The sequence below is a fragment of the Grus americana genome, chromosome 2, assembly GCF_028858705.1.
Source record: "Grus americana isolate bGruAme1 chromosome 2, bGruAme1.mat, whole genome shotgun sequence".
NCBI classification, from domain to species: domain Eukaryota; kingdom Metazoa; phylum Chordata; class Aves; order Gruiformes; family Gruidae; genus Grus; species Grus americana.
This window is the reverse complement of record NC_072853.1, coordinates 145,606,046-145,633,440: the sequence shown is the minus strand read 5'-3', so window position 1 is coordinate 145,633,440 and position 27,395 is coordinate 145,606,046. Positions and strand designations below refer to the sequence as shown.

The following is a 27,395-nucleotide window of genomic DNA, read 5'->3' as shown; positions in this document are numbered from 1 at the left end:
ATAACATAGCTGTCATTTTTTTGCAAATGAGGTTATAGAATGAAGTGAAGGGTTTGTGCACATGCAAAGATGATAAGAGGGGAAAAAATGAAAACTTTTTAAAGTCCCAACAACAATGTTTATTTTAAAAAAAAATCAGAAAAACTCCCCCTTTAAAAGGATTACAGTAAACATCTAGAGGAACAGAAAAATTTTTAGGCATAACTGCATGCAATTGTACAGAAACAGTGGCTTATTATGAAGTGCTGTGGACAAATCTTACACCTTCTGCCATTAAAGTAGAGGGAAGTACTCAAAGACCAGCATTTTCTATACATCTTGTTATATGTTTTGTCAAGAAAATTTCATTAGAGGGTTCCAGCAGATAAAAGTGACCTCCAGGAAGCTTGTAAAAGGAAATATCGCCACTCGTTAGATCGTGCCAGGCTGAAAAAGATATTTAAAGTGTCAGAGAAATGGCAACTATTGTGGTCATTTTACGTAACTATTTCAAAGTTGTTATTTAATAATTTTTTAAAATCCCACTTAACTGCTTTGGTTCATACATTAAGACTGTTCTGTTGATTTGTTTCATTTAAGAAGGAGATAAGACTCTAGAAAACTCATTACTGATTCGATCAACAGGAAAATGCGTAAGAGGAAAACCATTTAAGCAAAGTACCTTCTAGATCATGTGGTTTGTCTTCAGACCCATTAAAGCAGGTAATATCACAAGAGAAGGGGATATTCCTTTCTGCCTTCTCAAAACTGTGAACATAAAAAGTAGTAATAAAACTTTGCATAAGCCATTATATTTGGGGTTTGCTTCCACAGACAAAACAGCTTTTTCTTTCTCCTCCAAAACATAAGGAATGAGATTGTACAGAACATCAGGAGAAGGAATTCCTGTAGCTGTAAGATTCTTAGCTCCTTACACTACTGCAGTTAGGTCTAAAATTTTAAAGAAAGAATGGCCCAATAGTTACAGGGGAAAAAAGCTTCAACTTGCAATAAAAATTCTCACCTACACTAAACGATTATGTTATCTGCTTATATTCAAGTTCTAATCTCTCAGGGCCTTGTCAGCATGAGGTTCCTACAGCCAAAATGGGTCCTACATCCAAGAGTGTCCTTGTCTTTGCCAGGGTAAGAAACCTTAACTACTCAGCTATATGAGCTGTTGTGTCACATCCAGTGGGGAGAGCAGCTAGGACAGGAGCAGCCAGTTGCGTTCTAGATGCTTAGAACACAGGGGTTCTTTGCTTCGGGTTAGGCTAGGGGGCCTTGGATCAGGAGGCTGAATGCATTGATCCTGAGGCATGATCAGCTGAGCTTATTAGCCACAGAAAACAATAAAAGATGCGAGAATATTCCTTTTATAGCGGCTACTAACTTTGGATCCTAAGTAGAACTGTAATTCTACCATGACATGTTCGCTACCACAATAACAGTAGTGGTTGCTACAGTAAGCAGTGTTTTCATCCAGGGCTTAAATACTAGAATATGAGTGGAAAAGCACACAAAGGAGAAAACTATGTTTTCTGTTCATACTCTTTTTAGAACAGAAACGAGAACAAATTACAGAGAAAGAAAAAAGAAAACCTGAAATTATCAGACAGAACTAAAACTCTAAAATACAAATATAAATGTAATACATTGCATGTAATGTAAAACTTACGAAAATGTCTGAAGAACTCTAAGGTCTTCTTTGAAAGTAAGGATCAGATGTTTCTTAATGTCTTCATGTTGCAGAAACTCAGAAGGAGTGCCTCCTAAAATTTGTAGATGTGTAAGAACGTCTTCATCTGCTGCATCACATATGGATATGCTTTTGATGGGAAGAAGTGCTTCAGACTGTCAGCACCAGACAAAACAGATCAGGTGTTGTATATAATATACTTTAAATAATACTTTCATTAAGAATTGTTTCAGTAAAAAAGTACAGTGATTCTCCAAAAATACAATAGCTGATTAGCTTAACATCCACAGAGACTACTTCTTGGAAAGCGTTAGTAGACTGTTTTTTGCTAAAAATACAGATTGTGAGTGAGCCAAGCACCCTCAAGGTCTGAAACTTCCACAGACAACCATTAATTTAATTTTGTTCAAAGTTTGACTCTCATTATTGAAATACAACTAATAAAATAATACATTTAAGAGAAAGAAAAGCCTAGCAGTGGACACAAATCTGACTAATCTAGGATGGGGGAGACCAACTGATTATGGAAATTTGCAGGAATAATAATTGCTTCCACGAAGTACTAGCTCATACTCAGGATTGCTAAGAAGCCCCAGAAACAAAAGAATGGAAATAGCAAATGCTGACTGAGGACAGGAGGACTGGGAAAAAGCCACTTCACTCTTGTTTTCCTGAGAAAGACCAGCAGAACCACCAGAACCTCAGAGGAAACTGAGGACAAATTAAAAAGCCAACAAAGAATGAGGAGGGAGACAACTAACCGGACAAATGTAGTGAGGGCTTGTGCAGGAGCTTTATGAAAGACTCGGTTAAGACAGTTATTTCACATGTTGCAAAGTAGGGAGTGTCACTTCTTTGTATTTTGTTTTGAATACTTTTTAGTATTAAGCCAAAGGCCATAGTAAATACAGTATTCAAAAAAAGGTAGCATTATCTTAAGGAGACTTCTCCCTAGGCTAAGGTTAGCAGCAGTGAATATTCTGTAATGTGAAATTCTCCATCCACCTCAGAATTAATTTCCTCTAAGAAAACAGAACATTTTTTTCCATATATTCAGAAGCAATGCTTGTTTTGTATTAAAGCCACTCTGCATACCATACTGTAAAATGTTATTTTTACTCTTGGTAGCTAATACACTGTTTTGTTTTGTACTATTATTTATTCTGTAACTTACATGTGGAGCATGTGCCCCTGATACAAAAAGATGGATGGGCTCTAGTCCATACTGCTCTTTCAAGTGTAGTGCAACTGCAAAACTAATATAAGATCCAAAACTGCAATGAAAAGAGAAATTAAATCAAAGTAAGCAAAAATATGTGTAAAAACTGGAAAATTTAAACATAATTTGTTTTTTAGCACTAACTGGCTATTGTGAACAGTTACTGAAACTATATATGACATGTAAATTACAGTGATATTAGCTAATTGACATGAAATTATTCCTATACCATCTAGTTTTACAAATCAGACCTTTTTTAATCTGTTTCTTTTAGTAGTCTCCTTAATTTGCACTAAGAACAGTTACTTTGAATACTTGGGACTAAGTGATCTTCAAAATCTATGTGTTTTATGAATGGCTCACCCCCTGCATTCACACAGAGCAAGCACAGACACAACTATTAACAGTCAACACAATTATAATTTATCAGTGTAAGAAAAAAAAACCCCAAAAAACACACATAACACTGCCTTTTTAGAAGACATTGTGCCTGAAGTAATAAATAAATAACCAGAGTCTTTGAGATCCAGATCATGTTCTAGGATGACTTGACAAAAGATCTTTGCAGAAGTGTACTTTCCTAAAGTTTTTGCAAATTAGGGGAAATAACTACTCCTAGAGTTCAAAGAAAGAGAAAGGTCCTTCACCAGGGTATCTAAAAATGTATATGTTTTTACCTGTGACCAAAAAATGCAAATGGTTTTTCTTGAAATTCCTTTAACAAAACACTTGTAATTTCATTAACTATGGTTGTCACGTCTTTTGCAAAAGGCTCCTTAACACGAGATTCTCTTCCAGGAAGCCTTATGGAAGACACTGCAGAAGGGTTGGAGGAAGGGAGGGAAAAGAATTATGGTTATTTCAAATAGAAACAGTAAAATAATTTTAATTAAGTTTTTGTAATCTATTCTGCAGAATATATAGATTATTTAAATTAATCCTTCTTACAGTTGATGCAGTGTATTTGCTACTGCTACTACTGTCTTTTAATCCTCTGAGAGATTAGGTTTCCATCCCTTCCTTTACTCAGAAATGTTGCCTCTCCAATTGATCTGACTGATAAATGCCTTGGGTCAGAAATCCACAAGGTCCCGATCTCTGCTGAGGTTTCAAAGCAACTTTATTATTATTAATAACAACCACAAATTCATTAATTTCAATAATAGTAAGTTTGAGCATTGTGTAAAATATATCCTTTCAAGGGCAGCATTAGAAAGTTAAACTATGTTAGAATCATACACTCCATTTTCTTCTTTGCACACTCCTCAGCACTGCATGTAGTAAAATGTGGAATTATAGTATCAATTGATGGGAATTTATATTTATATGGCAGGACATATTACATGCTTTTATTATATTCCTTTCAAAACTGGGGACTTTCCTCTCACTGTTTAGAGAAAGTAAGGAATGAATAGATCAGAAAAAAAATGTTCATTTTCTAAAATCTCCTTGACATCACGCATACTGCCAAACTCAGATGGAAGTAATGGGTTGGATGCAAAGTATTTTAGAAGAGAGAATAAACCACTACCTAATACTATAGACAGCAGTACAGAAATGTTTGCATCTTCTATACTTCCTTTCTGCACAAAACATCTCTGAAAGAGCATGCTGCACCCTGATTTTAGTCATCTGTGTCTGCAGCTGCTCCTAGGCAATCTCCTTAGTAACTTTGTTGGAAGTAGTTCCAATGGACAAAAGCTTTTTGTTTTCTTCTTTTTTAAAAAAAAATTCAAGGACAATTTGATGTGACTTGTGCAACTGTTTACAGAAAGCATAGAAGCATTCAGAGGACTGGTGCAATTGCAACAGCAATGCTCTCTATAAATGCTACTTTTTTTTTTTTTTCTTTGTGGAAGGTCTGGAAAACGGCCTTGGTTCCTCTTCAAATAGTTCAGCAATGCATCTTTTTAGTGCTGATATAGCCTGGTAGCAATGAGAATTACTTCACACTGTAACTAAATGTCATTTCACTGTTATAAATCCATAGTTTAAACTTCAGTTTAAAACCACGCAAACACTCTGGATAACAGAAACTCATTCTCAACATTAAAAATACTTCTCAGATCTTCACTGTTAACCTTGCTGATGCCTTTTTTAACATATTAACAATATGCCTGTGTGTTGCTGTTTCTGAGTCATACCAACAGTTTCTGAAGCAGTCAAGCATACTATAGTCTTGTGAAATTTAGCTCTGAGGATAGAACTTTTTAACCTAGTCAAATATAATTTGATCTGAGGTGGTACAGAAACTTAGTAAACTCTGCACCCTCATGGAAATGCTAATTCCTAATGGCATTCCTTTCTGGATAAGACCCAGTGGAAAAAGATTGCAGTGTTCCCAAGAATATTATATTCCATTCAAAAAATTTGGCTACTGTGTATTTCAGACTTGCTTAACTTCTGCTTTAACTATACAAATGACTAACCTTCAATTGAGCTGCTGAAGAGTTTGCCCCATTGAGCAAATTGAGAAGTTCCACCTCCAGCCCACGGAAAGCAAATCAGCCTACAAAGAGCATTTGGCCTTTTGTATGGACGAGCAACCAGTTTCTCCATTCCTAAAGAAAATCCCCAAACCCAAGAAAACAACACATCATTCTAGAACAAGACACTTCAGGTATAGGAAAATTAGAATGAATTAAGTCTAATTTGAAACAATGGGCTGCAATATTTTCTGTCATCGGCACTGCTTATGCTACAACAACAATCTGTTAGATATGAGATAATCTTTATGCAACAGTAGAAACCAGTTCTGCTTTTATAAATGGTGATGGAATAGTCTTGGGCAACATTTTTGGTTAATATTTTCTCCTATTTGAGTCACTGACCACAAAGAATGTAATAAGTAGCAAAATACATTGATATGGGATTTCAGGATGGCCATTTAAAAACACAGGCTTTTAGAACATACACAAAAATATAAGGTCCATCTAAAGACCTAGAAAACATAAGGACCACCTAGTTCAATATTCTTTCTTCTACAGTAGTAAAATGGATGTCTAGGGAACAGTTGGATGCAGGTTCTTTATATACAGGAGATGTGTATGAATTTCTCTTTCATGTATTTATCCAGTCTCCCCTTAAGTTCCTATGAACAGCTGGCATCTACGACATCCTCTTGCAATGAGTTGCACAGGTCTCCTATCTGTTGCTTAAAAAGTTATCTCCTTTTTTGTTTTTAATCCGACTCCTGCACCTTCATTTGATGGCCACAGGGTAGTACAGTAAAGAAAGTGAATGGTGCATCTGTCCGGCTTTGCCACTGAGCATTTCTGAGATCTTCTGCCATATTGTCTCTGCCCTCAGTCAGCTCTTTTTCCCGAATGGAAAGGCCTGGCTTTCTTAGGTATCCCTTGTGTGGCAGTGCTTCCATACTCATGACCAGGATCGCTGCCCATCCCTGGGCTTTTTCTCATTTTGTTATATTCTTTTTGGGATGGTGGACTAACCAGAGCCACATTCAGCTTTATCACAGCAGCTTTAGTATTTTTGTTTACTGACAAAAGTAACAGCTGAAGCAAGATTTGTATCTACTCATTCTTTCTTGTGGAAAAGGAAAAATAGCATCAAAGATGCCAACTGCATGGTCTCTAGCATCAGATACTGCCTTTACTAGCTGAAGAAAAAAGCAATTCTCAACCATTTTTATTCTTTTTTCCTCATTTTCTTGTCCTTTATTCTTGCTGATTAGATTTGTGGGCATAGGCATGAAGGTGACGTCCTACTACTGACAGCGCATCAGGCTGTGTTTTGTCAAAAGAACCTGTGTAACAGAAATACCTGGTAAAAATAAATTAATTAGAAGAAACAGCGATACAGATTTTTTAAAAAAACTGTTTTCTGCAACCATTAGAATAAACTCACATGTTCTTGTTAAAAAGACTGAAAAATTAGGAGATAACAAGCAGCAAAATTCCATTTCCAAAATGCTGCAAATCATTATGGTTATTATTTCTTGCTTTGAATATAACTCAGCATATGCAAGGGCTGATTCATCATAAAATACACCTATTTGCCTACATGCAGTCTTTTTTACCTGCACAGAAAGCTTAAGAAATGCAACCAGGTGAGAATAGGCAGCAATTCATACCTATTTTAAAACTACGTAATGCAAGCAAGACAGAAGAAAATTTACCAAAATGTTGCTGTGGCAATTTCTTGATTTTCACATATGTTTAAACTGGAAAGTTTGTCAACATTTGTTAAGAATGACTTCAAAGAAACTGTAAGAAGAGCAAGCCAAAACAATATGTATCAAAAATCACTGGGCAGACAATGTGAGCTTAAAAATAGCTGAAGGATACTGGAAGCAGTGCTGCAGAAGACATAATTCTTCTGGTAGATTCATTTAGCTTCAGTACCACTGTCCCATTTACACAGTCACTTCTTCCACAAAAAGACACAAACCCTCAAACATTTCTGAAGCCAACGTTTTAGCTTGACAGACAAAGAAGAAAAGAAAAATCTCTTCTCAAACTGATTCCAAAGGTGCTACAAAAATTTCAAGCATGATAAAGCAGCACATTTAGTCAAAGTCATTAAACTATTTAAAGACACCAGTCACTGAGAATCTTTCACAGTTTCTACTCATACAGGTTTATTCCATCCAGCTTACTTTAGGTGCAAGTACCTGAATAGTCGGGAAGATCACCAGTGCCAGGAAATGAGAGCCTGAGGGTGGATCCACTTCTCAGCGCTGCACAGCAAGAAGCAGGAATCAGAATTTGTATGTACAAGCAGATATGGCAGCAAAGCCAACCTTGCAGGAGAGGACAGGATGTGCATTCAGGTGGCACAGCCGCCTGCTTTTAAGGCTTTTCTAGGCTTAAGGGGAGGAGCCCACACCCCAGAAAAGAGGCAGGGACTGAGGCACACAGCATCCCAAAAGGGAGACAGAAGCATCATGTGTTAGGCATGACACACAGCTTTTGGCAGCAATATAAGGAAGGCATGCCACATCAATCCCAGTGATTTAAAAAAGCACAGGTTAACACACCCATGGCAGTACAGAGTTGTAGCAGTTTTAATATGTGTAGGCCCACAACCTCACTGAAGAAAAAATCTGCATAAAGTAACAAAAAAACCCATCTTTTTATAAGAACTATATTCAAAAGTACAGCGGTCACACCTCTGCTGGACAGTTTTGTAGGGGTCTGAAAATGTTAATGCAGAAGACCATCACCTGATTTGAATAAAACACTGCATTGGTTAGAAGGCCAGATGTAATTTCTACAAGCTGGGAGACATAGCAACACATGAACACCACAGTGTGGTTACATATGATGATTTTATATTAACTAGCATATTATGCTCCTGGTGACCAGATGCTATCAGCAACCTAAAACCACTTGTATTTTGTAACTGCATTTGTAGTACTAGGAAGATTGCCTTTTTTTTTCTTTTTTTAGTGTTTACTAAAAATATTAGTAACAATAATAATAAAGTAAAAATATTCAAAAGCAGTGACCAAAACTAAGGAAACTGAGTGCCAAAATGGGTTCTGATGCTCAAGCTGAGACATGTTAGCTGGACTACTATGTAGTTTTCAAATTATTCTTCATTCTTCTACATTTCTCTTCATCATTTCTAGGAAACTGAAAAATCTGTGGTGTTAAGAGAAAAGCCTACCTGTTGACCTAGCCAGTCAGTAAGCACTGCTGCTTTCCCAAACGAGGTCTGCAGTCTTCTACTCACTTCTGATTTCTGCTTTCCTGGGAACCCCTGAATCAACCCTTCTGACTGCAGCAGTTTCCATGGGAAGGCGCAGGCTCCACAGTGAGGGCTGGTCCCAGGCTCTGCAGCTGCCTCTTCCAAATGGCAAAAGTGGAAACTGCTGCTAAGGCTTCTTTCACAGTACTTTTATGTTGTAATTATTATGAAGTAAGATGAGGCACACCTATGTTTGGAAGGTGCATGATTTAAAGCAGCTTATATTGGCTAGTCCTGACCTGTGCTGTTATGCCCAATACTGCTTCTGCACATGATATATCTGCTATCAGAGACATCTGATTATAAGGTACAATTTATAATAAAGCACCTAATATGCTTTATTTATTCCTACCTCCAATTGTGCCAACTATACATTCTGACACCCAACATTAATGTTATGAAAGCCAGCTGTTACAAACATCAGGCCCACTAATAATGTTCCTAAAAGTATAAAATACTACTGGAAACAATTATTTCCTAACTAATGCTGAAAATAAAATAGGTTAAGAATAAGAGTTTGAAAGTATAGTATTAATCAAATAGCATGATATTTCCTTAAAAATAATGAAATTATAAACTCTATGTGCTAGTTGTTTCTATTTGCCTTCTATTTTTTTTTCTCAGTATCAAAGGACTAGAAATTTATTTGTTTTCATATGCAAAATTAATATTTTCAAAAATTAAGTAGTTCCAGGAGATGCCACTCTCCTGGCCACTCAACCAAAATTATGTTTGCCATTTCCAGGGCTGAAGGTAAAAGAGGGCTTTACAGAACCAACTTTGCCAACTCAGTACTAGTATAGAATAGAATAGAATAGAATAGAATAGGAATAGAATAGAGACTATTTCAGTTGGAAGGGACCTACAATGATCATCTAGTCCAACTGCCTGACCAGTTCAGGGCTGACCAGAAATTAAAGCATGTTGTTAAGGGTATTGTCCAAGTGCCTCTTAAACACTGACAGGCTTGGGGCATTGACCACCCCTCTAGGAAGCCTGTTCCAGTGTGTGAGCACCCTCTCAGTAAAGAAATGCTTCCTAATGTCCAGTCTAAACCTCCCCTGGTGCAGCCTTGAACCATTCCCATGTGTCCTAGCACTGGATCTCAGGGAGAGAAGATCAGCACCCCCCTCTCCACGTCCCCTTCTCAGGAAGTTGCAGAGAGCAATGAGGTCGCCCCTCAGTCTCCTTTTCTCCAAACTAGCCAAGCCCAAAGTCCTCAGCCTCTCCTCACAGGACATTCCTTCCAGCCCTCTCACCAGCTCTGTTGCCCTCCTCTGGACTCATTCAGGGACCTTCACATTCTTCTTTAACTGTGGGGCCCAGAACTGCACACAGTACCCCAGGTGAGGCTGCACCAATGCTGAATACAGCAAGATAATCGCCTCGACCAGCTGGTTATACTGCATTTGCTGCACCCCAGGATGGGGTTTGCCCTCTTGGCTGCCAGGGCACGCTGCTGGCTTCTATTGAGCTGCTGCTGACCAGCAGCCCTGGGTCCCTTTCTCCAGGGCTGCTCTCCAGTCACTCGTCTCCCAATTTATACTTGTGCCTGGCGTTACTCTGACCTAGGTGCAGAATCCAGCATTTTGACTTGTTAAATTTCATCCCATTAGTCATGGCCCAATGTTCCAATCTAGCTAGATCCCTCTGCAAGGCCTCTGGTCCCTCAAGAGCACTTCCCAGTTCGGTATCATTGGCAAACTTGCTAATGGTGCATTCAACTCATGCATCCAGATCATTGATAAATATATTGAACAGAAATGGCTCTAGAATTGAACCCTGAGGAACACCGCTGGTGACCAGTCACCAGCCAAATGTAGCCCCATTCAGTACAACCCTTTGAGCTCTGCTGTTCAGACAGTTCTTCACCCAGTGCACCGTAAACCCACTCATCCCACAGCTGGACAATTTGTCCAGAAGGATGCCATGAGGGACAGTATTAAAAGCCTCACTAAAATCCAGAAAAACTACATCCACCATCTTCCCTTCATCCACTAGGTGGGTGACCTTATCATAGAAAGATATCAAATGAGTTAAACAGGACCTTCCCTTTGTGAAACCATGTTGACTGTGCCCGATGACTGCATTATTCTTTAAATGCCTTTCAATAGTACCCAGTATATTCTTCTCCATAATTTTCCCAGGAACCGAGGTTAGACTAACAGGGCTGTAGTTCTCTAGGTCTTGTCTCATGCTCTTTTTGTAGATTGCAATAACATTGGTTAGCTTCCAGTCATCAGACTCCCAAGACCTTTGGTAGATGGATCAAGAGGTGTCTTGCCATAACATCTGCTAGCTCCTTCAGTACTCTGGGATGAATCCCATCAGGCCCCATGGACCTGTGAACATTCAGCTGATACAGCTGGTCCCTTACAATTTCAGTGTCCACAAATGGAAAGTCACTGTTCCCACACCTGTGGTCCTCTGACTCAGAGGACTGGGCAGCCCAAGGTCTATCAGTATCATTAAAGACTGAGGCAAAAAAAAGCATTGAATGCCTCCACTTTTTCATCATCGCTATTAGTCAGATGACCATCTTCAACAAGTATTGGTTCAATGTTTTCTTTATACCTCTTCTTGCTATTAGTGTACTTAAAAAACCCTTCTTGTTACCTGAAACAGCACTGGCCAGTTTCAACTCTGAGCTTTGGCCTTTCGTGTCTCCTCCCTGCATATATGAACCACAGCTCTGTACTCTTCCTGCGAAGCCTGACCTCATTTCCTGAGATCATACAATTTCTTCTTCCTCTTGAGCTCCACGAGGAGCTCCCTGTTCAGCCAAGCTGGTCTTCTGCCCTGCTTGCTCGACTTATAACACAATGGGATTGCCTGCTCCTGTGCTTTTAAAAGGTAATTCTTAAAGACTGACCAGCAGTCATGGACTCCTAAGCCCTCAAAAGCAGATTCCCAGGGTACTCTGCTAAATAGCTTCCTGAATAGCTTAAAGTTTGCTCTTATGAAGTCCAGGGTAGCAACTCTGCTGACCTTTTTTCTCATTACATTGAAAATTTTAAAAACTCAACCATTTCATGATCATTGTGGCCAAGACAGCCACCTACCATCACATCCCCCACAAGTCCTTCTCTATTCACAAATAGCAAGTCTAGGAGGGCATCCTTCCTAGTTGGCTGAGTACCTGCAACAAGAAGTTATCATCTCCTACAAACTTCCAGAATTTCCAAGACCTGCTCGTCACAGCAGTATGGTATTCCCAGTTGATGTCTGGGAAGTTGAAATCTCCTGTAAGGACAAGGGCTACCTATCCTGAAATTTCTCCTAATTGCCTATAGAATAACTCGTCAGTGCTTACATCCTAGCTGGGCGATCGGTAGTGGACACCCACTACAACATCTCCTTTGCTTTCCGTCCCCCTAATCCTCACCCAGAGGCTCTCAACCACATCACCACTAACTGTAAGGACTGTACAATCAAACCTCTCTCTTATGTATAGTGCAACACTCCCACCTCGCCTGCCTATCCCTCCTGAACAGCCTGTAGCCCTCCATCCCAGCACTACAATTGTGGGTCTCATGACATGAAGTCTCACTAATACCAATGACATTGTAGCTCTGGGAGCTGTTCAACAGCTGAACAAACAGTTCATCCTGTTTGTTTCTCATACTGCATGCGTTGCTGTACAGATACGCTCCTGAGCACTCTGTGCTCCCAGGAGCAGTGTAAATATTCCCACTAGCATCGCCACCCTCAGGTGATGCCTTGCCAACCTGTGGCTTACCTGCTGCAATCTTGCTGGTATCCCCTTCCCCACATCAATTCTAGTTTAAAGCTCTCTTGATCAGTCTCGCCAGCTTACACCCAGAGACATGTTTCCCCATTGGGACAGGGGGATCCCATCAGGCTCCAGCATACCTTGCCTCTTGAAGGCTCTTCCATGGTTTAAAAACCCAAAGTTTTGGTGGAGGCACCAGTCCTGTAGCCAGGTATTGATATCCTGGGCTCACCTGTTTCTTCCAAAGTCTCCCCCCTTACTGGGATTGAGGAAAACACTGTGTTCCCAAATGTTTTAGCATTCTTCCCAGGGCTCTGAAATCTCTTTTGATTGACCTCAGACTTTTTGTTGTGACATCATTTGTACCCACATGAAAGAGCAGGAATGGATAGTAGTCTGAAGGTTGTACTAGGCTCTTCAGTGGTGATGTCCCTAATTTGGGCCCCAGGCAGGCAGCAAACTTCCCTGAAAAGATGGTCTGATCTGCAAACCAGTGCTTCTGTTCTGCACAGGAGGGAATCACCAATGACCATAACTCACCATTGTTTCTTCTTGGTGCTGGTCTTAATGCAGGTTTTGTAGCGAGGGGTTGGTCTCTCTGACCTTGGCAAGACTACTTGTGCAGGTTCCTCCTCTGTCTCATTATCCACTTCATCCGTTCTGCCCAGGGCCTCATACCAGTTCTGTAAGGGTATCTTCGAGGCTAAAGTTAGAGGCTAAGGAGGGGTTTCTCTTACCACTCCGTGCTGTAACCTTCTTCCACTCCTCCTTATCCCTTGTGACACTGCTTTCCTCCTGGTACAAAGCAGATGCAGGACCTGCCTACCTAGTGGCCATGCTGAGTTGGCTTCTATGCATCACAGATGGTAAGTATGGCTCCACTGATCAGTCTCCCTCTCAGATTCTTGAATACTCCTCAGATGTTCTTCATCCTTAAAGATTTCTTAGCTGCTGCTTTATGGTAATTTTCAGTCTCTTTTGGACCACAATACTAATACAAATGGACCTAATGGTAAGTCAGGAAATGTCCTCATTCTCTAAAAATTGAAACTTATTTACTATCTATTGATGGTAAATGACAACATCTGCTATGCTATATAAGCAGTGTACACTCTGCAGATCATAGCAACTGAAATCCTTGAAGTAAACTGTTACTTCTAGCAATCTGCAAGACTAAAAGTCAGTGAAACACTTATAGGGTAAGTAAGTATGATTCTTTCAGAAATTATAATGAAATAGTGCAAGAGTATTTTTTTATCCAGTAGTTATACTGGAAACCCACCAATGTAATTCTTATTTAAGAATAGAAACATTGCTGGGGCAGTTGCAATTCACTAACAGTAATTTAATGTGACTCATTTTGAGCAGTAAAATGAGCACATGCAGATCCCTGAAGTAAAGCAACAAAGAAGCATGTGTTTCTGAATTGCACACATAAGATTGTATGTTATGTATGTTGTGTATGTTGCTTAATAAAGGTTGACTTTTAGTATAGACAGTTGTGAAATTCATTTGATTATATGTACTGCAAGCAGTTTAATTTGTTTTCTCCTCTTTGAGTCACTATTTATTGTCAATAATTATTTATTATTTTAACAAATATACACTGTTTTTAGCACCTTTGCTGCAACTATACTTCATTTCCTAGTCACTCAACTTCAGAGGATAAAAGTAAGGATACACTTAAATCTTTCTCTTGAAAATCACTGTTAGCTGCTTATATGGAGAGGCATGCAATTAAGCAGTTCTCATGCCATCCAAAGGAAAGCAGTAGTAAGCCTCCTCTCTAGGACAGTCTTGAAACAGAGACAGTCTTAAATGAATCAAAAATAGCATGCGTCCCAACTTGTTATTACTCTTAATTATGGCCTCAGAGAATTACACACAAGTAATAAAATAGTAGTCATGCAGATGAAACATGGAGGGAAAAGCAGAATTTGCAGAAGGGAAGACTTCAGAGATGCATTAGCAGGATGTCCTGGAGAGATTTGGAAAGATGAGTGACATCAGACAGAGTATTGAAGAGATCTCACCTGGAATTCTGGCTATAGTGCTGGTAACCCTCTTCAAGAAAGGTGACTTCAAACCCGATCTGATGTAGGGCATGGCCAGAAAAGAGACCTTATGAAAGAGAATACATTACTTACTACAAATACACTGGGAGACAAGGGTAGGGGAGGTAAGGACATTCCAAGTAATGGTTACAGACTGTCCATGAATTAACCATGGCTAGAAAGAAGATTTTTTAACCTTTGGACCCATGAGATTTTGGAACAGCTTTCCAGAAAAGCTACCTGCTTTAAGATGGAACTTCAGGTTATTAAAGTGGTTATAGAACATGTATGTGATGATGGCTTGGTGAACACTTTCAGCACCATGCTCCTGTTAGCTTGATGCAGGAATGAGTCTGTATGTGTGTGAAGAAAGCCAGGTAGTTGCAATGCTGTAAGATAGTTGACCTATCATTATCTGAAGCGTCATAGTAACTGATACAACTGCTTCACTGGTACAACCAAAAAAAGTGCTTCTGAGAATGAACAAAACTTCACCAATACCAATTTCCCCCTGTCCCTGCCCTGTGGTCAGCTGTAGACACAGAAATGTATCGTGGCAGGATCCCAGATGCCTAGAGGAGTCCTGCCTGCACTTTCTCCTTGCAGCAAACACCAAAACCAGGGAAATGGCGTCCAACTTCCAAAAGCCAGGTTTTATGAGAAACAAAATTAGAATAATGAACCTTCAAACAAAGAAAGTCTTCTTCCTGCCCAGATATCTCATACTCTCACCCCCTCAGCCCATGTTGCAGTCTTGAGACTTGTACCTAAGGGTGCTCAGATGCTCCCTGCCTAAGCACAACCTTGTGGCACTCCACAGAAGTCTCCCTCTGTCCTAGAGTGCAGCAGACTTAACAATGTAAACTGCTGGCCAATCACAACCTCCTACAGGAACACAGTAAGGCATACAAAATGATACACAACAAAAAACCACACATATACGATTGTCTCAGATACGTCACGCAGCTTAGAAACCCAATTTTGGTCTCTAATTTTGGAGACTCATTAACAGCTTTGGGACAAAGCTCACCCCACAGAAATGCTTTCGATCAGCAAAGACACCTAAAATGTTCAAGGCAGGGATCCAAATGTCAATACCTACTTCTGTAGAGCAAGAGGCAAAAAACAGACTGCAACACTTCCAGGTAGCAATACCAGATAAGGAAAAAGTTATCAGGTGCTATAATAAGCTAGTGAGACAATGCAAACTGTCAATAAGAAACCTATAGAATAAGAAATTTGTAAGTAAAAGGAAACCATAGGGATTTTTTTCAGTTCAACAGCCACCACAAGTAGTCTCAGCACAAAAGAGAGGCAGAATTGCCACTGTGGACCCCATCCAGCTTGTAAGAGTAAGTGAGGACATATTTCAAGAATGAGACACCAACCTGAAGTCAGAAATAAATACGTCTTTTGTATTTTTTTTAGGTAACCTGTGACACTCCTGAAAACGTCTCTCAAATCTTACAGTAGATACCACTGGGTTTGAATGATCTGCACATTGTTTTGGGTGTTGAAGTGCTCCACGGTAAACTGAATCATATTTTAGAGAGACTTTCAGGCTTAAAGTTGAAGTTTACAGCAGCAGCAGGAGACTGAAAGATAAAGACAACCAACAACCATGAATCCAACAATCCAGAAATTCCTTAAAAGTGTCAAGGACAAAATTTCAGGATGGACATAGTGAAACTAAAGCAGAAGTCGTCTATGAACATCTATGCCAGGCATGTACTGAGCACTGAGGAATTACAATTGGACCGTGAAAAACTGAAGGCAATTAAAGAAATGCCAAGAGCAGGGCATATGAATGAAGTACAGTGACTGCCAGAGAATAATACAGACCCGATCTGAGCAAAGCATTAGGTCTAACATACAATAAACATCTGAAAGAGGCTTTCAAAAGATGCCCAGGAGTAGCACCATACAAAGCCTTGGCTAAGACAGCCCTTCTAGACATAAAAAGGTGAGCTCATACAGAAAAGGAATGCCTCTACTCCCCAGGAGGTAGTAATTCCATCAGTGTATGGAGCAAATATGCAATCTGATGACAAGACATTAGCAAACAACATGAGGAAACCATTGCTGAATGCTCTCAGGCATGTTAATAACATGGAAGTGCTTCTATGAGGATAAAAATTTCCTGATATAGGTGCATTGAGCAGGACCCTACCCTTGCCTTCACAAATTATACATGATGCAGACTGCAAACCCTCCACAGTGCAGTGCAACTGGCTCTGTAGAATAGGAGTTAATCAACAAATGTAGCAACATATTCACATTTGCTTTTGGAGGCTCCAGGAAAGCCAGCAAACTCCATAGTGCTATAGCAGTAAAACTACTAGTATTGCAAGGATAGCCAAATATCAAGGAACAGTCTATTGCACTTTCCTAAGAAGTAAGAGATAAATTGCTTGTTAAAGGCAGGATTTTGTTTCAGGGGACAAAGCAGTGATAGCAGTAGATGAAAGAATGAGCCTAAATCAACAGATACACGCTTCACACTTAAGGGAACAGGTGAACTAAGAAGGCATGTATCACCTGAGCAGGAACAGATGCTGAGCTGAGAGCACAGATTGAGAAGATATCAGAGTGCACTTACTGGCAACAAAAATCACAGCCCAGAGCCTGGAAAAAAGTTCACTAGATATATGTTCACTTTTTATAGAGCAGCTACCTCACCACAGCCGATTACAACTCCAGCTTCTGGAAGTAGGAGTATCTGGACACTTTGTGCATAGCTATATCAACAAATTCTGCAAGGTAACAAATTATCACATATCAGCTAACTTGCAGAAACTACATTCTTGACCAACAGAACCAGTGATAGCACGAGACAGTGGTCAGTTGTACAAACACTTTTCCCTTCTCCCTCAGCATTTCTGTAAAGCATGAAGAGTCACATAGCTGCCAACACTCGGTCAGCCACTGAGAGTGAACAATAGTGCTAATTTGATGGTAACTTGTGTGTCAGAGCTTGATCTACTCTATCTGCCACAGAAATTAGGACAAAAATGGGTTTATTCCAGTACTTCCACTACCATGCACAAAACTGTCCTAGAAAAAAGTGGGAAGATAACCATAAGCAACAGAACAGTGCATTATAACTTCGGATGCTCAAAACCAGACAAGGTGTGCTTTTCTTTCCTCCACAGATGCTGACGATGCATGTCAGCAATTCTTGATGACAAACTGTCAACAGTTTGAAGAACTAGTGCTTTGGAGAACTGCTACTCTGGAGAAGCAGCAGCTTCTGCAGGAGGTTCCTTCATCTCCCACCAGTGCTGCTCTCAGCTCTTGGACAGCAAGTGGTGGGCCTTGGAAGCACCAGTCAAAACCAAAAGATATGCAGGAACAGTGAAAGGACATAGCAGGTTAGGCAAGAGAGAGTTTTGCTTGCCCAAAAGTAACGGTGGCGGAAGTAGCATCAGGACTGACAAGAATAAAGCATGCAAACATTAGGAAACCCAGTAGGCTACACAGAGACCCTGCTCAGGTGGAGAAGCATAGATGTCATAGATAATGGGAATCTGCTCCTTTCTAACCTTTGCATAAAAGGTAGATGTAGTACAGAGAACACTGGTACTACACTTGTTCCACAGCAATACAGATCTTGCAGTGGGATGACCACATGCACACTCCACTTCCACCGACAAGAAATAAGGACATGGTTAAAATAGGCATGGACATTATCACTGTCAAGGTTTGGCCTCATAATCCAGTGGTATAGAAAATATTCAGTATACGCCACACTGCAGAGAGTTACCCAAATACCATGAATGAGCTGTACAGAAAGAAAAATATCACCTTCCTCTTTCTGAAGCTTGTAGGAGACACAGGCATCTTTTATGACCATACGCTGAAGTCTACCAAATTGTTCAAAATTCTGCCTCATTGTCCATCAAGACCTCCATATAAACGGGCTCATAGTCCTTGCAGTTCACAATAGTTGTATATGTTCTGAGCTGGTCACTGGATTGGAATGTGGATCCCATTAAAAGCCTTGGGACAGCTCAGAATCTCATAGAGAGCAAAGGCCTGGAAGATTCTGCCAATAACTCCAGTCCGAGCTATTCAAAGAAAGCTGGTTTGGAAGACAGTCTTGGAGACCAGCTACCACTCTGCCTCAGTGGACTTGTCCATTCCAAACTGATTACGCAATGACAAGCAGTAGGTGCAAGACTCCGCGAGGCTACATCCACTCTGTTCAACACAACTATTTTTGTGTGATGGTAGTGAAATCCCCATGCCTGCTCACAAACGAGAGCCTCAACTGTGTCTTTTTCAATCTGAGAGCTCTGCATTCATTACTGGCCATCCAGCATCCTATCGGTGATGTTGTCTCATCAGCGTGAGCTCAGCTCCTGTGTCCATAACTATTGGCTCCCACGGGAAGAGCAGATTCAGTAGCAAGGACTCCAGGAAAATAATTTTGAGTGCTTTTTTTCCTCCCAAAACAGCTGGATCAAGAAGGTGGGCTTCTCTTCATGGAAGGAGGGGGAGTCCTTTCCAGAATAGCTGCTCCAGTTGCAGCTGCAAGATTAAGTCTACTATTCCCTCCATTAGAGAGCCTTGCAGTGGGCACTGTGGGATGGCACAAAAATAGGTAAGACAGTGCAATGCTTGACCTGCAGTCAAGGAAGGAAAGATTTCTGAGATGGCTTTCTCTTGCACAACTTTGAGCTACATGTATAGAGGGAGTGTCCGATCCAAGAAACCAGACTAAACTAGTCAAAAAAAACCCCCCACAAAAAATCTCACTTGGATATACTGGAGATGTAAGTAGCCTCAGAACATGCTCCTTCAATATACTAACCTGTTCTTACTTCGTGAAAGTAATTGGCAATGTAGATACAACATACACGATTCAGTGAGATGTCTCAGAAAAACAGACGATCCAGACTCTCAGATGCATAAGCTGAAATGAGTATGAGCATGTATTCATTCTAAATCCACTCTAAAAAAATAAAACCCCATCTTTATTAGCTCACACGAGTTCTGAGGAATAGGAATAAACCTCACAAGGATAGATTGAGCTCCCTTGCAGCCAGTCTTGATGTAGAAACAATTAAGAGATGAAACACTGAATAATTGCAATGATTATTTTCGGCCTTGATACAAAAACATGCATAGCTGCTGGAAACACTGAATATTATTGCTGAGAAGCAATCACTCTTCTGAATAAACCCATACCATGGGATTTGATGACAGTGTTTCCCAAGTGATTAAGCAGGTATCCCAAAATATTTTATGCCATCATCACACATAAGTACCCTACGGACAACTGGTAGACCTTCTAGGGAGAAAGTCAGTGCTGTCAGCTGAAAAGTGAGTGATTTCTGTGCAACAGATGATATTGATCAGAAATTGCTGAAAAACACCTGCATTAACAGCTCTGCTGTTTAAACTTTCAGAAATCATGAATACTTGATGTGAGCCAAGTAAAAAATTGCCACAGACTGAATCACAGGAAAGACAGAAATAACTATTGAAAAGCATGAAGAAACTCTTCTCCGTAAGCTAGGAATGTTGTACAGACAACAAAGGGCCCAGGACCTCAAGACTGATAATGGGAAAGAAGAGCTCAAGGAAGGAATGGCAGAATAGTGACGACAGCCCGCCAAAACAGAAGTGAAGGGAAATGTGGGACTGAAGAAGTGCAGGTGCTTATGTGTGGAAATAGCAGGAATGCAAGAAAAGTAGAATAAGAAAGAAGAGCCTGTAACTGTAGTTCCTGCTTTACTTCACCAGCAAGTGTTTAAATCTCTAGTGTATTAGGTAACGTGTATAAGTATATAGAATATTTGAAGAGAAAATATTTTTGGTTTATAGGCAATGATGTTGCACGAAACTTTAGTCCCTGCTGTTGCCAGGAAGAAGATAAAGTGCCTCACCTCTACTAGATCACTGACCAAGCAAGGCACAAGGAATTCTGCAAACAGCTAAATAAGCACACTTGAATAAGTATTACCTGATCATACACTGTTGTTTATTAGATATTGAACAATCAGGTCACAGCATTGAAGTTTTGATAGGTATATAATGAAATCAGGAACAAATTTGTTTCTTCTCTAGAACAGTCATTCTGCAAAACAGAAAGAAATGCTAGGAATATTCTTGCCAGCATCCTGGTGAAATAATTCAGCATAGCTGTAATTTAGTAGCAGGATCCATAACGCACAGGCTTTTCCTTGAGAGGCTGTAATCAGGAGGAAATTGAGTTGGTTGTCACACCTGACTAGATCACATAAGAACACATATGCTGAGGGGCCTAGTGCTAAGACCTGTGGATATTTTTCTTCGATACCTGATACATTTCTCTTTGTTGAGTTCATTCAGGTGTTACCATCATTATCAGTTGCTGTTAGTAGTTATTGCTCCATGGCACCACCTACAGCTTTCCCAGCATCACAAATAGGCCTCACCTTCCCACTTGTCTTCCAGATCTCATATTCCTAGAACGAACCCATGGGACCAAAGGAGAATTTGGTACCACATATTTACATAAGTTAATGAGCAGCCCATGCTGTAGGCATGAATTCACTGATGGACAGATGTAATAAGATGGCCACAAAGCAGAGTATGATCCTTCATGTCATCTTTGGCCCATACTTAATACTTCTTGGAACAATGGGTAGACACCCCCTCCTTAAAAAGGCAAAAATAGAGGGATTGTAAACTTTGCTGATGTACTGTTAGGTTCACAGACTGTTCATACAGACCATTCATACAGACCCTCTGCTCAAGCATTTGCTAAAGCAGGCCTCAAACTGTGACCAACACAGGTCACTCACACAAGTAGAAATGTGCTAATAAGGTATGGAAACAAATACAAGATTCCTGTCAAAAATCAGTAATGGGGCCAGATTTGTTAGTCACAGGATGACCTACAGTAGTATTTGATGACAATAGTCGTATAACAGTATTCAAAAATTGAAGTTGTCTTTGCTGCAAAGTTCTCATCAAAACATTTAATGCCTTTGTATGAACAAATGCAAGGAAGTCTCTACTTCCTCCTACAGAGCTGGGGAGTCTGATACAACTTTCTTTTGCTGAATAGAGGATAATCTACAGAAAAAGGAACTGGAGAGGGTATCAAGGCTCAGCACACAGTGTCCAGAGGGACTTCTAGTTGGCAGTCACAGTGGTTAGGATGCTTATGAAGTCCAAAGCTAATAGAAGTAGTAAGGCAGCTATTGCTGCAATAATGGTCACAAATCAAATCTAGCTTTGTTGCAAAATCTGTGGGGAAGGCAAGCGTGGGGAGCAGAGAAACTGCACAGTTCAGAGAGTAACCTAAGACAAAGCTGTAAATGAGATGCAGATTTGTCATCAGCTTTGTTTAATCTTGCTGATGATGAAAGAGACAATCCTGCCCTTCCCAGCTCCTCAGAGCATAAATTTCTACCCCAATCTTTTTGTTAACACTAGCACCTACATAGCTATGTAATAAGAGCATGTTGTTTACCAAGCTGAAAACTAATACTTATCCTATAGGTTAGTTGTCACCTACATCGGTCAGCTGATCCCATACAGTCTCACCATCCTCCTGTTGATAAGGAAAGGGTCCTTTCATGACCCTTTTGCAAGCTTTGACCCACTCAAACCAGCTGGAAAGGTGTGTGCTGAGATTACATATACAGCCCCAAGGTTTGGATGTAAATGACACGTCTATACTAACCTAATGGAGTAATTTGCCCTTGAGAATTATTTTACAACTCTTACTGAAACAAAACACCTGCAGAGTCTGTCTTACTGGTTTGAAAGGCACATTCAGCTGATTTAATTTTCATTCAGAAAAATAAATATATAAGCCACCGGCAAGAAAGAATTATTGCATGTATAATCAATCTTCTTTGGCATACATTCAGCTGAATCTGGATTTATTTGAAATCTAAGCGTATCTGGTTAGGAAAATGTGGGGTTTTTCTTTTTTACAAGACAGCAGTTCTAAAAAAAAAAAAAAAGAATAGATTATCTCTAACTTGTCTTTATCTTTCCTCTACTTCCATCTATTTACCTAAGATCTGACTTAGACCCTATTACAATGAAGAAAGGATACATAAGAATTCCTCTGCATAATCAAGATTTTCCTGGATTGTAAAGTTTTCAACAGAAACAAGCTTTTATTTTATTACCTATGAATTTCAAGTTAGATATGTGATTTGATGAATTAATGGCAGACAAAATCTGCTTGAGAGCGTTCACAGTCAAAAAGAATGTTTCTTTGTTGAACTATTGTCAAAGAAATGGCTCAGTGTGAGGAAAAAATACCCACTGAATTTTAAGAAACTATTCCCTGGGAAAGTGCATATTCTTCTATTCTCTTCACATTTAGAATAAGCTGAAAATAAAATTCTAGTTCTATAAAGAGCTGTATAAAAGATTTAAAGAGCAATCAGATAAATCACAGATTAATTTAGGTTGAAAGGGACCTCTAGAGATGATATATTCCAAGCCCTACCTCACTGAGTTTTGAGTATCTCCAAGGATGGAGACTGCACAACCTCCCTAGGTAACCTTGTTCCAGTGTTTGACCACGCTCACGGTGAGGATATTTTTCTTTCTAATATCTTCTTGTGCCTCGTATCTGCAAGTCTTTTGTCTTTTTGCTGAGTACATCCAAGAAGAGTCTGGCTCTGTCCATCTTCTTCACACCCTTCCATTAGGTAGGTGAAGACATTAATAAAATCCTCATTTAGCACTTTCCTCTTAAGACAAAACGATTTCTCTCAGCCTCTCCTTGTACATCACCCACTCCAGTCACAATCACAGGGGCCCTGTCACACTCACTTCAGTATTTCAATATCCTTCCAGTACAGCAGAATCCAAAATGGACACAGATTTGGTATAATAAAGAAATTTTTGATTATTTTTCAATCATGCTTTTGAGACATAGGCTTTCAGAGCATGATGAGCTTTTACATTTGCTTTATTCATTGTCACGGCATCACCTTATAGTAGGTGGACAAATATTAATTGAAAAGTACAATTGAAAACACAAGCAACAACAAAACTGCTTTTGCACTGACCAGCCGCTAGGACAAACAAACAAACAGACCCAACAGTCCTGTCCTGCAGAGAACATAAAGCCAAAGGTAAAGAAACACTGAGTGCTTGCAGCACAGAGCTGGTTTGATATTTCCCAAATGAAAATATATTCAATAGCACATGGTCTAGAAATCTATGAAATGAGTCTTTGTGAACTGCAGGAGTCTGGTATCTGCCAGTTGCACAGTCCAGGACCAGAGAGGCTTCTCAGATATCTAAGCACTTGTAAATCTTACATACTAGACACATCCCATTCACGCATCCATGGGTTAACTGCTCACCTGCAGATTCTGGAAGCCAGGCAAAAAACAACCCTATCCCCAGACAGCTGTCTACTCACTGAATTTAGATTTAAGGTAGTCCGTTGACCAGCCCACCAATATGTGCAGAAGTGGACTAGGGAGCCTGGGAGTCAAACAATCCACCTCACTGGTAGGTACGGAGTCTGCTATTAGAGCTGCTGGATTGCTTACAGCCAGGAAGGTATCTGAGACACCTGGCTGGGAACATGGAAGCCTTAACAAGTCAGGGCATCAACAACTTGGTAACCTGCAATAACAGAGCTTGCCTAACTGTCCTACAGCCTGCCATGTAATTTTCTATCGATTTTATCTTCACAACAGAAATGCGGTTTGTGCAGCCTATGGATTCCAGTGCGTCTCAGTGTCCTAAACAGAATCACAGAACGGTAGGGGTTGGAAGGGACCTCTGGAGATCATCTAGTCCAACACCACACACACACCCCCCGCTAAAGCAGGATCACCTAGAGCGGGTTGCACAGGATCACATCCAGGAGGGTTTTGAATATCTCCAGAGAAGGAGACTCCACAGCCTCTCTGGGCAGCTGTTCCAGTGTTCCGTCACCCTCAAAAGTGAAGAAGTTTTTTCTCGTATTGAGATGGAACTTCCTGTGTTCCAGCTTGTACCCATTGCCCCTTGTCCTGTCACTGGACACCACTGAGAAGAGTCTGGCCCCATCCTCTAGACACCCACCCTTTAGATATTTATAAGTATTGATGAGATCCCCTCTCAGTCTTCTCCAGACTAAACAGACCCAGGTCTCTCAGCCTTTCCTCATAATAGAGATGCTCCAGTCCCCTAATCATCCTCGTAGCCCTCTGCTGGACTCTATCCAGTAGTTCCCCGTCTGTCTTGAACTGGGGAGCCCAGAACTGGACAGATGTGTCCCCACCAGGGCAGAGTAAAGGACAAGGGGTAATGGGTTAAGCTGAAGGAGGGTCAATTTAGATTAGATGTTAGAAAGAAAGTCTTTACTGTGAGGGTGGTGAGGCACTGGAACAGGTTGCCCAGAGAGGTTGTGGAGGCCCCATCACTAGAAGTGTTTAAGGCCAGGTTGGATGAGGATTTGGGCAACGTGGTCTAGTGGAGGGTGTCCCTGCCTGCAGCAGGGGGATTGGAACTAGATGATCTTTGAGGTCCCTTCCAACCCAAACCATTCTATGATTCTAATACCTGCGAGTCCTGGTGGACAACAAGTTATCCGTGAGTCAGCAAAGTGCCCTTGTGGCCAAGAAGGCCAATGGTATCCTGGGGTGCATTAAGAAGAGTGTGGCCAGCAGGTCGAGGGAGGTATGGTGTATACTCAACTTTTTTCTCCATTGGTCATATTTTTTCCCAGCAAGGTATCACTCATTACTACATTTTTAGGAGATTATACTCCAAATAGGTTAATGTCATTGCTACCATCTAAAAGCTGCTGCTGAAAAATACATATGTATGTCTCTACCAACTGAAATTCTGATCTCCAGAAAGCTGTCTACCCATCCCTTTACTTAGACTTGAAAAAATGTAGGAAATTATAGAGAAACTTATTTGTGAAAGACTCACAGCTGATGTCCTCACAGAATCACTAATACAAAATGACTGAAATAAATATTTAAGTCACATTCCTAATTTTACTACCTGGACCTTCCAGGGTGTTGAAACTGCAAACAGAAAGACCATGTGGATGCTTCAAAGGTGAACATGAAAAGGAGCAACATAACCTCCCTTCCTTTCCTACTGTTTCTGCTGTCAGCCTAGTTCTGCTATGGCACAAGTGCATAACCCTTGCTCAGATTTTTGGGGAAATTGTTAAATTCAGAGAAAGAGCTATGAGTCCACAGCATAGAGCCATGAAGTGTAAGAAAGGTAAAATTGGAGATAAAGGTAAAGACTGCTGAGATGGGGCCAGGCAGCAGCTCAAGGATCAAGAGGAAGGACATCAACGTGGAAAGATAACAACATCTCAAGGGAAAAAATGAGGTGGAAGGTTGCAACATCAAGCACCTGTCATAGGGAGCAGTGAAAGCTGACCTTTTTCCATCTGACTAGCAAAGACTTTATAGGTCATTAACATATTAATATTAATTTAGTAGGTCCTTAATCCTGACTACCTTTTGTGTGTGTCAGCCACAAAGTAAACTGCTTTATATATAACTGCACATAGCAAAAGGTGACTGAACAAAGTGGCCCAGAGAAGGGTAGATGGTGAGATAGGTCATGGGAAGCCATTTTGGCCGCACAGGCATGTAGCAACAGGGAAGCAACCAGAAGGTGCCATTGCTGCAGATGGAAAGAGGAAAGAAGTCAAGGAACAAAGCTGTGAGTGATAATGCAGGATAGCAATGCTGACATTTTGCTCTGAGCATGGCAGATTATGTCACAGAAAATATTTTAAAACTGATGCCAAGGACATGAAGAAAGTGAAGAAAGGAGACAAGGTGATGCCTATTATGACATCTTCTGTCCTTAATCTTCTTGCTCTAAAAATGCACAGATCTAGATAATAATCTTTCTTTTTAGGAACAGCAGAACAGTAGGACTAAGTAGCAATTCAGCAGATGAACAGTTTATTTTCTGTGAACTGAAACCTAACTAAACCTTAAATCCACTTAGAAACAGCAACTATTACTACAAACTGTTAAACTGCATTTTTTTCAAAGAATCATATTACACCTTTGTTCCTTTGCACAGGCTACCAATTAGATTTTTAGATGAAGATATGATTGCCCTTGATTTCAATCTCTGAGCTGCCTTTGGACCTACCTGTGAATCAGTGAGAAGGATCAAGCAGACATTTAGTATTAAAAAACTATGTGTGACAGGAACCTGTAGAGACTCTTGTACAATGCAGATAGCCTGACATGCATCTCCCTCTCCTGCCCTCATGCCTATCTGCTTGCATCAAACTCCTTCTATTACTACTTCATAACCTATCTGAGCTATTAGTCTTTCATCAGGAACTTCTTGGGAGCAGCCAAGTCCCCCAGCAACAGTGGGAGAGAGGGCAATCTCTGGGCAGAGCCATGGCTTGCCATCACACATCACCCACATATACATGCAGGTGGCAAAGACCCCTTCAGCATGCCAAAGGGCAGTACTGGCAGGTGGTTCTGAAAGCAGAGACCTCATTTACCATGGCAGGTGGGACTGGGTAGGCCTCACATGCACTAAGTACAAGTGGTGCTTCACCACGTGGTGAAGTGTTTGCTCCAGGACATGACGACTGCTCCAAATCCCACTCAGTCTCACTGCTGGTGGTTTGTGCTTACCCCCACTCCTGTGGGGCTTTAAGTCACACCCCACAAGCCTCTCCCTGCACACACCACTTTAACAGGTGGCACAGAAACCCACTGGTCTGGCCACAGAAACGTCCTTGCAGACTCCTGAGGTCTTCCCATCCACAAAGTGTAGGGCCACTTACCCCTGGGCCAGGAGCCAGCCAAAGCTTGCAGCTGGGCTCAGACCCGCTAGGGATGCTACGGGGGCTACAAGCACAGCCTGCTGGAGACATCAGATGGGGAAGGCCTTTACCCTCGCAGGGCCCGAGAGCATATTCAAAGGAGAGCCCTCAGTGCGGTCCTGGCGGTGCTTTCTCCCCTTGGCCTTTTACTCACAGCCCCAGCCCAGGACCGGCAGCCTGTCCAGGGGGCTGCAAGGCCTCTTTGT

At 40.7% G+C, this 27,395-nt stretch overlaps 1 protein-coding gene across 1 annotated transcript; it reads right to left on the bottom strand.

The window, feature by feature from the left end:
• Window positions 1-47: 47 nt before the first annotated feature.
• OLAH (oleoyl-ACP hydrolase) lies at window positions 48-27,361 on the bottom strand. The gene is made up of 9 exons (XM_054814913.1): window positions 27,151-27,361; window positions 14,376-14,463; window positions 7,531-7,596; window positions 5,327-5,458; window positions 3,575-3,713; window positions 2,853-2,952; window positions 1,658-1,833; window positions 662-747; window positions 48-426 (listed from the first exon to the last, which is right to left on the bottom strand). Exons 1-9 carry the CDS (start codon window positions 27,238-27,240, stop codon window positions 293-295), a joined length of 1,011 nt encoding a protein of 336 aa, XP_054670888.1. The 5' UTR covers window positions 27,241-27,361; the 3' UTR covers window positions 48-292.
• Between the last annotated feature and the right edge of the window lie 34 nt (window positions 27,362-27,395).